The sequence below is a fragment of the Heloderma suspectum genome, chromosome 3 (assembly GCF_057233095.1).
Source record: "Heloderma suspectum isolate Gila_16-S chromosome 3, 16-S_ref, whole genome shotgun sequence".
In the NCBI taxonomy this organism is placed as follows: domain Eukaryota; kingdom Metazoa; phylum Chordata; class Lepidosauria; order Squamata; family Helodermatidae; genus Heloderma; species Heloderma suspectum.
This window is the reverse complement of record NC_139460.1, coordinates 89,948,785-89,962,970: the sequence shown is the minus strand read 5'-3', so window position 1 is coordinate 89,962,970 and position 14,186 is coordinate 89,948,785. Positions and strand designations below refer to the sequence as shown.

General features: G+C 41.8%; 1 protein-coding gene across 4 annotated transcripts in view; it reads right to left on the bottom strand.

Annotated features, from left to right (window-relative positions):
* Nucleotides 1–14,186, bottom strand: part of IGSF5 (immunoglobulin superfamily member 5) — a 49,792-nt gene that overhangs the window by 22,448 nt on the left and 13,158 nt on the right. For 2 of the 4 annotated variants that reach the window (XM_084843761.1, XM_084843760.1), the window contains 3 exons: nt 10,885–11,193; nt 3,370–3,498; nt 2,081–2,105 (listed from right to left, as the gene is read on the bottom strand). In XM_084843761.1, the coding sequence (XP_084699887.1) occupies nt 2,081–2,105; nt 3,370–3,498; nt 10,885–11,193 (463 nt within the window). The remainder of the gene's footprint in view (nt 1–2,080; nt 2,106–3,369; nt 3,499–10,884; nt 11,194–14,186) is intronic. The other 2 variants (XM_084843762.1, XM_084843763.1) reach the window with 2 other exon arrangements.

The window sequence follows — 14,186 nt, the reverse complement described above, 5'->3', positions numbered from 1 at the left end:
CTCCCTCTTCCTTCCTGCCCAGCAGGCTCTCAGGGAAGGGACAGATCACTAGGCTGAACTTATTGCATGCTTACAGAGGGCTCCTGAAATTAGCCTGAGGGCTGCATGATATTAGGTTTTCGGCCATGGATTGCCCACCCTTGGTTTAGAGTTACATGTGAACCAGTCCAGTAAGTATGTGGGAAGCTCCAGTGGTTTTATTAGGACACTGATATTTTATTAGGACTACAGCCACTGCTTTTCTCTCCCAGAATGCATTGCTAGGTATGCCTGATACTTGCAACACTGAAGAATGTTTAATTCATTCAATCTGGAAATCTCCATTTTGAGACTGGGTCTAAAATTGCAGACCTCATGCCCTCATCTGGCCACATTTTGGGAGTTTTGTATTTCCTCCCCCATCCCCTTCTTTTTGTACCACCTAGCCTGAGTTCTGGAGAGATTCACTTTTGTGGAATGTTGATTGGTCCTAATAAAGACATTGCCCAATTGTGGATTTTCTATTTTTATTTTTCCTCATGGACCAGCATGGCTGCCTTTGTTTTTATTTAGGCATTGTTATGTAGCTAATTAGGTGGCTTACCGTGTGAGAGCTGGGTTCCTGCCCAGTGTTATATTTCTTCTCCTCGCTTCCTTTTAAGAGTGCAAAACCTGGACTTACTTGGGACTACATAAGAAGCTGCAGCTGTCATCAGAAGTGTTACAGTCATATTCTATGTCCAGTAAGAGTCTAATTCCAAAAGGTGCTGAACATTTTGAATGTGCAGCTCAAAGTCAGTCCTATCTCTGTGGGCTGTAGCAACTGTGGCACAAGCCTTTGCTTGCAATCCAACAGCTACTGAAGCATCCTTTGTGATTAAAATGGAGCAGAGCTGTCCAGTTTTGCCCCACTTCCAAATCTTCTACCTCCCTTTTACGAAGTTGTTTTGCCAGCTCAAGCCTATTCCGATAGGAGGCCAAGGGGCTGCTCCCATGGCAACTCTGCCTCCCCCTCTCACTTCCTTCTCTGCCCTGAAGAAGATGGACAGTGCCCTTGCGCCATGCACTATAGGGGCTGTACCAAGGTGCCAGAACAGACGTGCCAATAGCTGTACAGGTCACAATGTCAATTCCCTGCTTCTAGAGTAAGTCTCCTTAAGCACTATTTTTAGTGGAAAGGTGGGATAAATGTTATTAAAACAACAACAACAATAGAGGGGGACAAATGATCTGCTTACATTGGGACTGGGCTCCTGCATCCAGTAGGATGTTCTGCAGTCACTACATCACATGACATAACATCAGGTCTTCTTGGAGTGTTTTGTTTTTATGGGAGGCTTAAAGCAATTCGTGCTTCAATTAGCTTTGTAATGTGAATGTAGAACTGACATTGGCCAAAATGTTCATTATTACCAGCAAAGACCAAACGTTCACATAAATCACTCATGAGAGGCTCAAGGGCCATTTAAGCGTCAAGTGTAAAGATGTCCAAAATCTTACAAAGCTGTTCTTAAATAACACAAAGAGTCCCACTGAAGAGGCTGTACTATTCACATGGCTGAATACTATTTGACAACAGAGAACTCAGCAGTTTAAAAACACTGTATTTATTAACTCTTAATGTTAACAATACAATGATATAGACTCACTTTTCTAGGTTTGATGGTTTAAAAAAATGCCGTCCATATTCAGGTAAATACTACGAGCAGTATCCAGTGTGACACTACCACAAACATAAATTACGTTGCGCTAGCCTGGAAAACCCATTGGGTCAGCAACGGCTATTGGTGTTGGACTAGAGGTTATTTATGCCAGCGCAATGCAATTCATGTTAGCAGTAGTGTCGTACGCCATATATGTTTCAGCATCTAATACATTTGCACAGCATCTTATATAATTTACATTGTATGGCTATTTTTAAATATATTTTACATTGCTTGCCTTGTGCTGTTTGTACTGTATTTCATTCTTTTACTTTTATGTAATCTGCCCAGAGAACATTTGTTATCCGGTGGATTAAAAATGCAATGAATAAATAAATATAACATTTGCCCAGTAAGCAGGGGTGGGGTGGGGGTGGGGGGAATGATAACCAGCTTACCTCGGCTCCTTTCGATAGCTGGACTCTGGGGGAGAAAAGGCAGACTTTAGAATATCGTAAAGAAACACAACTTACTAGGAGAAGAAAAACACTCAATTTTTTCATAATGCTGACTTTGCTTTGATATGGAAACTTGTTCCAATGCTCTAAGAGAGATTCTGCATATACAGGCATAGAAGGAGATGCTCTGCTTGTATGGACTGGCTCCCCCCTCCCCGCTGAAATGAAAGAGAAAAGTCTCACGAGCATGAAGGACTTCCATTTCATAGCCTGTTCTTGTGGCACTACACTGAGCATTTTGCATAAAACTGAAGGGTATTTCGCGTTCCCCTAGAACTTGGGCTTGCTCCCTTTGCCCGGGAACAGCAGGATGAGGAGGAGCCCACTTGGACACCACACACTACCCTACCGCCGCTCCTCCATACACATATGCTGCTGTTGCTACGACAGGTATGATGTAGTATAAGCAGACTGTTCACCTCCTGGACCTCACCGTCGAATATACAACAACCCAACTCTCCCTCAGGTGTCTGGCATGCAAGGTGCTCTCAGAAGAAGTACGAGTGGCACAACAGACGGGGTTCTGTGGAAGAGCAGGTTGCCGGAAATTCTAGGGTGTGGTGGTGCAGGAGGATCTTTGCTTGAACTGCATGGCCTGGCCACATTGCAGTATACCCACAGCAGCAGAGGCAGTGTGCCTTGGTGTTCTTATCCTGATTCATAACTCAGGACAGTCACTTATTTGGCACTAGCACTAATATAAATTATGTTGCACTACTGTATGCTACCCCTAGTGCAATGCCAATAGGGTTTGCTGGTGTGAAAGGTTTCCCCACAAATTCCATCGCACCAGCAAATGCTGTTGGCGTTGCACTAGACGTACCTTATGCCAGCACAATGTGCTTTAAGTTAGCGCTAGTGCCAAATGGGATACTGCCCTCAGTTCTTATGCACAATAGTACTATTTGGGATGAATGGTCAAGCAATTTCTGAATTAAGTTATCAGCAAACTACTGAGGGTTTGATGTGCAAACAGTTCCAGTGCATTTTAAACAGGTACGGTGTGTTGTTTTGTAGCTGCTAATAGCAATTGTTTCTCCTTACAAGTCATTAATAGACAGATTTTATCCTGTAAGAAATTTAACAGCACATTATGGAGAACCGTTTTCAATAATACAAGTAGGAATCTGAGACTGGCACAAAGGTAACTTATTTGAGCTTAATTTTCCACCATATATAATTGTAAGGTTTCAAAATGTATAGGCGGCAGCTACAGAGAGCCCACATACCTTTCCTTCTTTTGCAGCAGCATATAACAAGCAGAATAATAAGGATCAGAAGGAGTAAACCCACAACTGACAACACAACTGCTAAAATTATAGTTCGGGTTCGCCAATCTTCATTTTTACCCGATTCTACTAGATAAAAATTAATAAATATTAAACAGTGTAATAAATTTACATTTTATGAACAATATGCATGTCTCCCTATAAATTTTAGTGAGTTACCCATAATACTAATTATTTTTCATTTTTAATTCTATAAAAACCCAATGACAGGTAATGTTTCCCAATGGAGGCTTCTGGAAGTCCAAGATTATTTTCCAAATTAATCTTCCTTTTATCATTTTCTTGTTTTATCTAACCCTGGTTTCATATCCTAATTTCTAGTCAAGAGATTATTATCTACAATTACCAGTTTGGATGTAATGCGAAACTGTGGCATGGAAGAGAAAGAAAGAGGGATGGGGAGTATCCCCAAGGGCACAATATTACTTTTTAGTCTAAGAAGTAGTTTATTAGACTGGCAGTGCAATCCTATGGATATCTACTCAAAAATAAAATCCCACTGAGTTCAATGGGGCTTACTTGCAGGTAAGCAGGCATAGGATTGCAGCCTGAGATTGCTAAGTCTGAACTTGTCCATATTCTATAAAACTGTGTGTGTGTGTGTGTGTGTGTGTGAGTGTGTGTGTGTACATATATATATAAACAGCATTCCAAATTAAAATGCAATTCAACAGATGTGTTTCAACCAAAGAGTCCACTTCAATAACTTTATGTTGTATGTATTTCAAAAGCAGTTCCATAATTGCAGACCACTTCAGAGGAGACCATGCTTTTCATTATAATAGATCCCCTCAACGTTGGCACTACTGGGGAAAATGCACTGTATTTACACATCAAACCCTCAGTGTTGCAAAGGCCTTGACCCCTGTTTGGGCTGATATGAGCTATGCTGGATTGAATTCAATTTCCATTACAGCATTGACATATTTAAAAATATAACAATGTTTGGCCCTATACATCCCAGTGTTGTGCCTTTGTGTCCAGAATAATTCACTGTCATTGAAGGGAAGAAACTTCTGTTCTTGTCGACTTTGGATCGCGGGCTGAATTTTCAATACTTAAGATATAAACGATGGGAAATACATTTGAGCACTTTTCATTCATTTGACTGAGGTTTGCACAGGCGAAACCCTTGGTGGTTGTGTAGGAGTGTCATTTCAGGTTTTGTTTTGGTAAGTGGAGGCAAAGAGATTTCCGTGGGAAAAAAACAAGACTTGCAGCATCCAAAGGCCTGCTCTGGGATATGTTCAAGATTAAAAGCAATGGCATGAATCTAGAGCTCCCCACTATGAACGAAAGAGCTCTTGTTCACGGAAGGGCTTGCATTATAGTGGAGGATCCTGCTGGTGAAAGGGGAGAGGAGGCAAATTTTGCCTATTCTTCCCTCCTCTGCAGCTTGCCCCACTGTTCTGGAGGGTCCAGAGATTTTAGAGGGGTACAAGGGGCTGCAGGGGAAAAGTAAACACAGCAAGGGGCACCTCCCATGAGCATCTCATGAGCAGAACTCCACTTCCCAAAAATCAGTGAATTAGTGATTTTTCTTAAGTGGTAATTCATCACTATATTCTTGAAAGTACTGACCGGTATCTCAGAATGCTCTGATTAACTGTTAAGATTGGTTGGAAGTTCAAACAACTGAACTTTGCATTTTGTGAAAACAAGGAAAAAGAACACATGAATCTAACCCAGTACAAAAAGGTGAACAATATTCCACTTAGTAATGGCGTTAAAACTGGCCAGCATGATTTGCAAGTTTGCATTCACAGAACTTCTTGTAATGAACTTTCAGACCATACATCTCAGGATAATAAGCTGTCTCTTTTCAATGTGCTCCTTGGGATCTTTCACACGACCTAGGCTGCAATCCTATGCACAGAAAACATCCATTGAACTCAATGGAACTTACTTCTCAGGGGTTTTGCAGTCGAGGATTTATTGTGGAATCACCATGAGTCACTCATGGTGATTATAAGGATTGTCTAGATGTTTTGTGCACAGCCCAAACTTTATTTTGGTTTTCCCTGCTTTAGCTATTTATTTTACAGGGACATGTATGGAAGCTGTTCAGTGGTGTTGCTGGAGGAGTGGTCCTCACCTGAACACACCTGGGGCTGAACACACCTGCCATTTTATTTCCATGTCCCAACTGTGATATTACTGTTTTGCAGTGGCCAAAAAGGGTGGTGCAGGAGCAGGCCATGGCCGCAATAGCTGAGGGTTGTCCAGGAGACAGCAGCAACCCATCCCTCAAGTTGTTCCATTGTCCAAAAGAACTTTGCCTTCACCTGTTTAAACTTTGACTAGTCTTGGTCAGTCACTTAAAGCCATACACTGCCAGCTGATGAATTCTGTGTCCAAAGCTTTTGTGCATTGACATGCTACATAGCTGCCTGTAAGTGGGTTGGGATCTTGGAATGTAAATTTAGAAGACGGCTTGAGTTCAAAGGGTTTGAGAAACACCGCACTAGCCAATTCTTCTAACTGTTCTTTATTACCTACAGTCCTTGAGGGCTTCTTCGTAATTGTGTGTTCCTTCATTTCCTGTTCTTCAATCGTTTTTGCTGTATAGGCTTTTTGCCTGATACCACATATATGTCTGACAGCACAATTCTATACATGTCCCTCAGAAGTAAGTCCCACTGATTTCAGTGAAACTTACTTCCAGGTAAGTGTGCATAGGATTCCAGCCTTAGTGAACCACAGAACTCATTCTTAAAATAATACTTTACTCTGGTTGTAGTAAACTGGTTAATATCTCCATATAAGGGTGACCACAGTTACACTGTAAATAGTTAGCTGTTCAAATATTTAAAGCTGTCAAAATCTGAGGGCATTTTATATCAAAACTGCTCACCGGAGTATCAAAATGTGCAAACTGATTAAAATTGCTCTCAAATACGTGTAAGCCAAGCTACTCCAGGGAGAAATAGTATTTTAACATGGGATTTTTGATGCATTAATTAATATGTACATTTAATACATTTGCTAAAATGATATGGCTAATCTAAAACGGAAGCAAAAACTTCCAATCTCCTCCACGTAGCCATGCTGGAGGATGGGAGGAGTATGCAAGCCCAAGGAGAGACTAGGTGTTCCCATCATGATAAACCTCGATTTATCATGATGTCTGGACACAGCCAATGTGGCTATAAATATCAAAATCCTTCCATTATCCTTCTTCCAGCAGTAGCCGACTGCTACTGCTCTACCATTTGCTTTTCCATCCTCATCACTTTAAGCATTCCCCTCTTCACATTCCTCTAATCTGTATCCAACCTTCCTCCATACAGCATGGGCCTGAAGTGTACATTTATAGATACATCTGTTCATTTAACTTACTTTTTCCTCATAAGGAAAATAACTTCATAATAGACTGTCTCCTCCAGTCCCCCTGGCTCAGGGAAGTGAAATGTCTAGATCCAACCCAGTGTGAGGAGGGATAATTGTCTTCATTACTGCTGACATGTCTCCATTTCAGCTTAATCATTAAAAAGACTTTCTATACTCCAATCCTGACAACTCATGTGTATCTGCTGCTACACAATCAGCTTCTCAGGGAGAAATGAAGGATGTTTCTTGGTAATCAGTAAGTATACAGTCATTACACTGTGGCATCTGCTTTTCTTCCGTTCTGAGTTGTATCACATCACTATAGGAACTGAAGAAGGTTACTGCTTCAGAGTGATAGACAAGAGGGCTTATTAATTACACACACACACACACACACACACACTTCCTGATAGATCTCTTTTGCTTAGTCACATTCCACTTAGATAATTTCTTACAAACTATAAAACACAAGGGAATGGTTCCCCTTCACCCATACACAAAGCAGCTATAACTAGGAACCTTGATAACAAAAACCTCACCCTATAACCAGAAGATGAAATGTAAATAAAATAATCAGTTTGCTCATATCTAAGTTTGAGTATCACACCCCTTCCTATGATATGTGAATGCATTTCTCAAACCATGCCACTGCAGCCCAGTTCAGCAAATATGGCCTTTGCTTCACATAATATACCGAGGGCTGCCAAAAACAGCAGTAATGTGTTGGTTTGGGTGGGGTCATTTCTTAGTAGTAGAATGCGTACTTTGTATGCAGAAAGTCCCAGATTTAATCAGTGGCATCTCCAGGTGACAATCTCAGATAGCAGGGCTACGAAAGATCTCTTGAGATCAGGGAGTGCTGGTGATGGTCACAGTGGACTGTACCATTCTGACTAACAGAAGAGAGTTCCTTATATCTAACAACTTTGGGGCAGTATCCAAGTCTGTCTGCACATCAGAGGGACCCACCTCTGATGTGCAGCATAACTGGGAGCAAGTGGTTCAAAAAGCAACCCGAAATGGTGGAAATGCTTGTTTCCAGAGCGGGGCAGGAAGAAGCTCCACTAACCTGTCCCAATCCGGAAACAAGTATTTCTGGGGTTGCTTTTTGAACCACTAGCTTCCTATTACATATGCAGTGGGTCCCGCTTGCACAACAGAATATGCAGGAGCGCAGCGGCGGTATTGAATACTGCCCAAGGACTTCTACTAGGCAGCACTAAATGAAATCAGTGAATACCACAATGCTATGATTGAGGGTGGATGGGAGAGTGCCACAGACAGCTTCATGCAGAGTTGCTGATGGAATAGCCACGCCAGCACAGACACAGGCTGCTAACATCACTAGGGGCAAACATCTAGTCTGTGATTGTGTGCTTGCATGGTACTAGCTGCAGCATCTCCTTCCTACCTCCTCACAGTGCTTAAAAGATACAGATGGAATTCCACTTTCCACTCAATTACCACACAATAGCCAACAGTTTCCCCTAGCAAACCACCTCACTGGTTGCTGCTAACTGCGTGTTCTGAACGTTCTGAACATTACCACGCAAAACCCTGTGAGATCAGCATGCTGAGATAGTTCAGCTGAAGAACTGTGAATCATCTTTCACTGATCTTTCTCTACCCAGAATGAGATTTTGGTTGCTGTGATTAATTGATGATGATGATGCATATTCCATGTTCCCTGCCACCAAAACAGTACCAGAATAAAAAGCGGCAAATTTCACAGCAATAAAATAGTTTAACAACACTTAACAACTCCACAGCCATAGCATCCAAAAAAGCACAGCTGCAGTATATGATTGAGCTCCACATTGCCTCCCTGACAGCAAAGTCCCATGCACCACAGTCAGTGGTGGCAAAATGTGGTGCCTTATAGATCACATCTGTGCACAGAGCTCAAATGAACATTCACAAATATGCAGAATTCATTAAATGTTGTTCACTTTTCAGCTTTAGTGCAAGTAATGTTGAAGCAAAATTTAGAGCCAAAGTAGAGGTTACAAAACAGAGATGCATGAATGCATTTGTCTTTAAACATTTTCTAAATAGCAGCTGCAAAACACCCTGCTTTGGACTGGATCACAGCAGAGGAGGAGTAAAAACATACAGGCCCATCATAACATCTAGTTTGGCCTCCAAATCTGCAATTTTAATGTGAACATTTTAACAACAACAACAACAAAAGAATACTTTTAGATTTGACATTTCTTGATGGTTCATTTTGGCAGGCTACAGATATGAAATCTCATAAGCTCTCAACTGTCACGTACTAAGTAATATTATTACATGCCAACTATCTAATGTTGTCTAATATTAAATATACAACATCAAATACTTGCAAATGTGATGTACAAGTAGTTTTCAAACAATCTAGCAGGGAGCCTCCTATCCTTTGGAAGTTTACAAGGGGTTTCTCAGTGAACAGAACTGCTGAATGACTGCTTGCCCACCACTATGGAACATTTCCTGCAATGTGGAGCCACATAGTGATTCCTCTATGACATACACTGGGCTCCCACAGAGTGAGGCCCAATGCTGCCATGTGTGAACTGCGTGTGTAACCTGGAACATGCTCCATAATCCTCAAAGGATAACACCGATTCTGGCCATGTTTCCGAGCCCAGTTCCAGGTGCTGGTTTTGACTGATAAAGCATTTTATAGCTCTGGGCCACAATACGTGATGGAGTGCCTCTCTGCCTGTATGGACCTAGCCATGCACTGATTAACATCTGAGGCCCTCCTCAGGGTGCCTCCTCTGAGGGAGGTTCAGAAGATAGTGACAAAGGAGAGGGCCTTTCATTGCTGGCCCGCCACTGTGCAACACTCTCCCCAGTAAGGCCCGTCTGGCACCAGCATTGTCATTTTTTGGCACCAGGACAAGACTTTCCTCTACTCACAGACATTTGAAGGTATATTATGAGCTTTTTATTCTGTACTGATGTTTTAGGGCGCAATCCTATGGGGATAGGCAGCCGTCTCCGAACTCGGAGACGACTGCCTATCCAATGCAGGGCAGGAGAAGCATGGAGGGGATCGTTCCCTCTGCACTTCTCCTGCCCTGTATTTGCAGCTAGACAGACAATTTCGGCTGTCTAGCCGCAGGAAGGCTGAGCGGGGGAAGAGGTTGCTGGACGACACATAGGGTGTGTCGTACTGGCATTTCCACCATCCCCCCTGTGGAATGTCCCGTTTTGGCTCCTCTGTGCTCTCTTCCGAGCGCGGAGCGCAAAGCTATTCTGCACTAGCTGCAAGGCAGTGCGGAAGGGGGAGAAGGTCAGTTTTCCGGGACCCAACCTCGGAGCATGGGCTCTGAGGTCAGTTCCTGCAAAACCACAAATACTATGGCCGTCTAGCCACTGACTAGTGGCCATAGGATTGCTCCCTCCGTTGCTTTATTATGTTTTGGTATTTTAATGGAAACAGTTTTTAGCCAGTTTATTTTCTATGTGTTAATTAATTTGTTGTAAGTCAGTTCATTTTTAAGAGGAAGGCGATCAAGAAATTTTAATAATAATAACAACAACAACAACAATAACAGCAATGACGATGCAATTATGTGGTTGATACACAGAAATTCCTTTCAATATGTGGATGTTGAAACTGTTTCCTAAAGGTAGAGTTTAAAAATCACCATGATATACCATTGTTTACCTCTCAGAACAGTCAAAAGCTAAATAAAACAGTGTATCAATTATTACTTTCTAGCAAATAACAAATATTGAAATTTGAAATAAAATGTAATTGGTTGTTAAACAGAGAATTAAAAACCAAATATTTTTGAGCATGCAGAGAATATCAAAAGAATATTCTAAAACCATCTGAAACTGAGGATTTTGAGGAGAATTTTATATACCACTTTATTTGCCAAAAAAAAAACCCATCAAAGTTATGCACAGCAGTGGTATATAAATGTTCTTCATCATCATCGTCATCATCTTCTAGGACATTCCGGGGTCAGTTTCATGACATGTATAAATACCCCAATGAGATCCAGTGATATTCTCACAATGATCTAAAGCCAAGTTCGATGCTTTTCAAGCATGCATATCAGATGCATAAAAATAAATTAAAGATTTTGAAAATAAAACAAGAAGTGCACCAATAAGATATTCACTTACTTGGAGGAAGTTCATACACAATAAGAGTCACAGTTGCATACTGAGGTTTAGAGAGTGCATCTATGGCAGCTAAGCAAGTCACCGTGGCATTGATCATTGGTGTCAGGGTTAAGATGCTGTCTTCATTGTACAAGCCATTCAATCCTTGCTGCTGCTTGGTAACATACATTGAATTATCTAATGAAATATTATTTTTCATCCAGAAAATGTGTGGAGCAGGAGCCCATCGAAGAGCTTCACAAACTATTTCAATTGTTTGGTTCTTTCTTACTGTGAAGTTCCTATCTTTGATATTCAAAGATCCATTAACTGTTTGGAAAAAAAGATGGTTTTCTTCCTTCAAAACAATTTTAGTTCACAATGTTCATAGGACTAGATTCAGTTTATTTTACGCAGTTACGATTTGGTTGCACATTATGACCAAAAATAGTGTTGATTCTGCTCACCTATATGAAGCTTAATTTCAATGTTAGAAAAGTAATATTTGAAGATACCCTAGCAACTCACTGATAACTTAAGGAACAGAAGATGTTTTCCAGATTGTTGCTAGGAAATAATTACCAGTGCTCTATAGGAGGGATGCAAAATGTCTTTCAGCCCATTTCAAAGAAGGTTTTTGAAGCCACAGTCCAGTGGTCAACAGGGCCAAAGGCAGAAGGAGGTGGGGCCAAAGGCAAAGGGGCAGAGCCAAAACACAAAAGATAGCAGCATGTTTTAGTATTTAGTAAGTCAGCCTTAGGAGGGGCATTTCAACCTCTTAGAATGGGGAGAAACTTCACAAAAGAAAAGCCCAGAAACCACTCAAGTATTCGTGGTTGGGGGAGAGGGAAGGGCCACAGGAAGGAGGCATGGCCTTCTGGGGAACCAAGAGCACCGGACTGAGACCCCAGGTGGGCTGGATTTGGCCTCAAGGCCTGAGGTATTTCTGGGCTACAGAACTATAACGTGTACGATTTCTTTTTTGTTTCTTTAGCACTGTTAAATAATGAAGTTTGATTGGATTTATCAAGAATTTGAGAAAAGTAACACTGTAACATGTCTCCTCATTGGGAAAAGGTATGAGAATGAAGGGGAGATTTCATATTTCTAGATGTATTCTCTAAACTATGGTGATGGGTAGTGCTGTCACAAGGAGCACGTGATATATAGATGAGATCTATTGCAATGATTTCCAAGTGCGGTCTCGGTATCCACCAGTCTCAGGGCCCGGGCCACCTCCATTTTTTTAATGCGCTCCCGGTATATTAAAAAATGAAAAAAAGGCCAAAACTGGGTTACAAAAATTGTGGTATATTTTGAATGTTTACATGAAAAATAAATTCAAAAACATCATAAAAACAAATCACTCTGAGAAATACAAATTATTAGAATTGACATAAGTTAAATGTTGACAATATTTTGGTGTTCTGAACACAAAAACTGTAATCATTCAAGTATTTTTGTCGATGTGAAATGTCAGAAAATTCTTTAGAATTTTCAATAAAACAGAGAGTACTATACCAATTATGGTTTGAATGACAGCTATGTGTCACTCGTAATCTATAGACTTAGAGAGCAATCCTATGCCCTGAAACAGCATCTGGGGGGACATAGGATTGTTCAGTTTCTTGGATCTGAGGGTGGAACTTGGGATCCAACCTTGGAGCCCAGAAACCACGCTCCCTGCCCCGCCTTCCTCATAGCCAGCATGGTTCTCTCCGTGCCAGCTACATCTCAGCATTCAGAGATAGAACGTGGAGACGGGGGAAAGGGGGCAGTCCCAGGGATAAGTTGGGGAGGAGGATGGGGAAGTTGTGTTACACAGCTTCCTATGCATGCCCCTGCCCCCTTCCCTCCTGTTCAGAAGTGTCACGGCTAGTCTAGATGGGCAAAATCGCTCATCTAGCAAAAATGCAGGGTGGCTGGAGCACGAAAGCGAGGATCACCTCCATGCTCCAGCCACCCTGCATTGGATACTCGGCAGCCTCTGAATTTGGAGGCTGCCAACTATCTCGATAGGATGGCGCCCTTAATTCTGTTTTAAGCGTTCCACCACAGATGGCAATGTCCTACAATATAATGGTGCTATTCACAAAATAATTACAGGATTTATAAGAAAATATTAATTCATAGTGCACTATAGGCAGTGTGGCCCGGTAATAGGACACAAGTTTAAAGTTGTATGATGAACGTCTTCTTTTTTCAATCCTGTCAGTTTATCTCTGCATCTGTATGTATAACCTCATTTTGAGATAACGTCAAGTCTAAATTTGAGGCCCTCCATGAATGTGAGGCCCAGGCCAAATGGCCCTCCTGTCCCCTGCCCCACGATAGGCCCTGCCTTCAGCTGGCATAGGAAAATTACTTCTCTTTGTGACCAGTAGGTGGAGAAAATTTTAAAATTGTGTTATGCCAGCGAGGAGAGGGGGAATAAAATAACCCACATCAAAGTTAGTTCTGATTGAATCTGCCATCTTATGTATATTCTGCACTTGCAAATTCGTATTTGTCAGCTTGATTTCATATCTTGTATTTCCAGTGGCTGGTCTGCGATCGTAATTCAATAAAATTCTAAATTCTAAACCCACCCTCCCCACTTTCTGTCCGGCCCACATGACTCTGGATGAGGCAGTATCACCTCGTCACCCTCTTCAACCTCACTAGGATTGCTCTGAAAGATATTAGAAAGAGGGGTTGCTGCAGAGAAGGCTGCCAACTCTTGAAATACAAAATTCTGGTACCTGGGTGCAGAGCCTTCTGGGCCAGAGAGAGAGTAGCCAGCTCAGTTTCAGGAATGGAAACAGGGGGGCAGAATGCAGCATTTTTGGTGGGCCTGGTGGGGAGCCAAACACAAAAGCTGTCTATTCACCTAAACTATATTGTGTTCTGAATTGATGGATTCAGAGGATAGGGTGGGGATTTGCCTTGCCTGTTGTTTCTGAGGCAACAGGCCTGAAAGCAAAGAAGAAGAAATGAGGCCAGGGCAGTATTTCTCTGCACGGTTGCAATCCTACGTGGAGAATGTATAGTAGAAGTGGGGTGTATATCCAGGTTAGAGGCTGGGATTGGCAAAAGCACAGCAAACAAAGAAAAAATAATACTAGCAGCATTGGCAGATCCAAAAAAAGAAGGTCTTGGAATTGCTGGAGTATTGCAACTTGGCATTTGCTAACAAACACTTTTATATAAGATATGTGCTACAGTCCCTACAAACTGGACTGGAGATGATTACTCTCAACAAGTAAGAGATTGTCTAGAGTGCAGCTTTCTGGAGCTCAGCTCTACTGTGCTGGTTCACAGAGCTTGCACTGCCCTTGAACTGA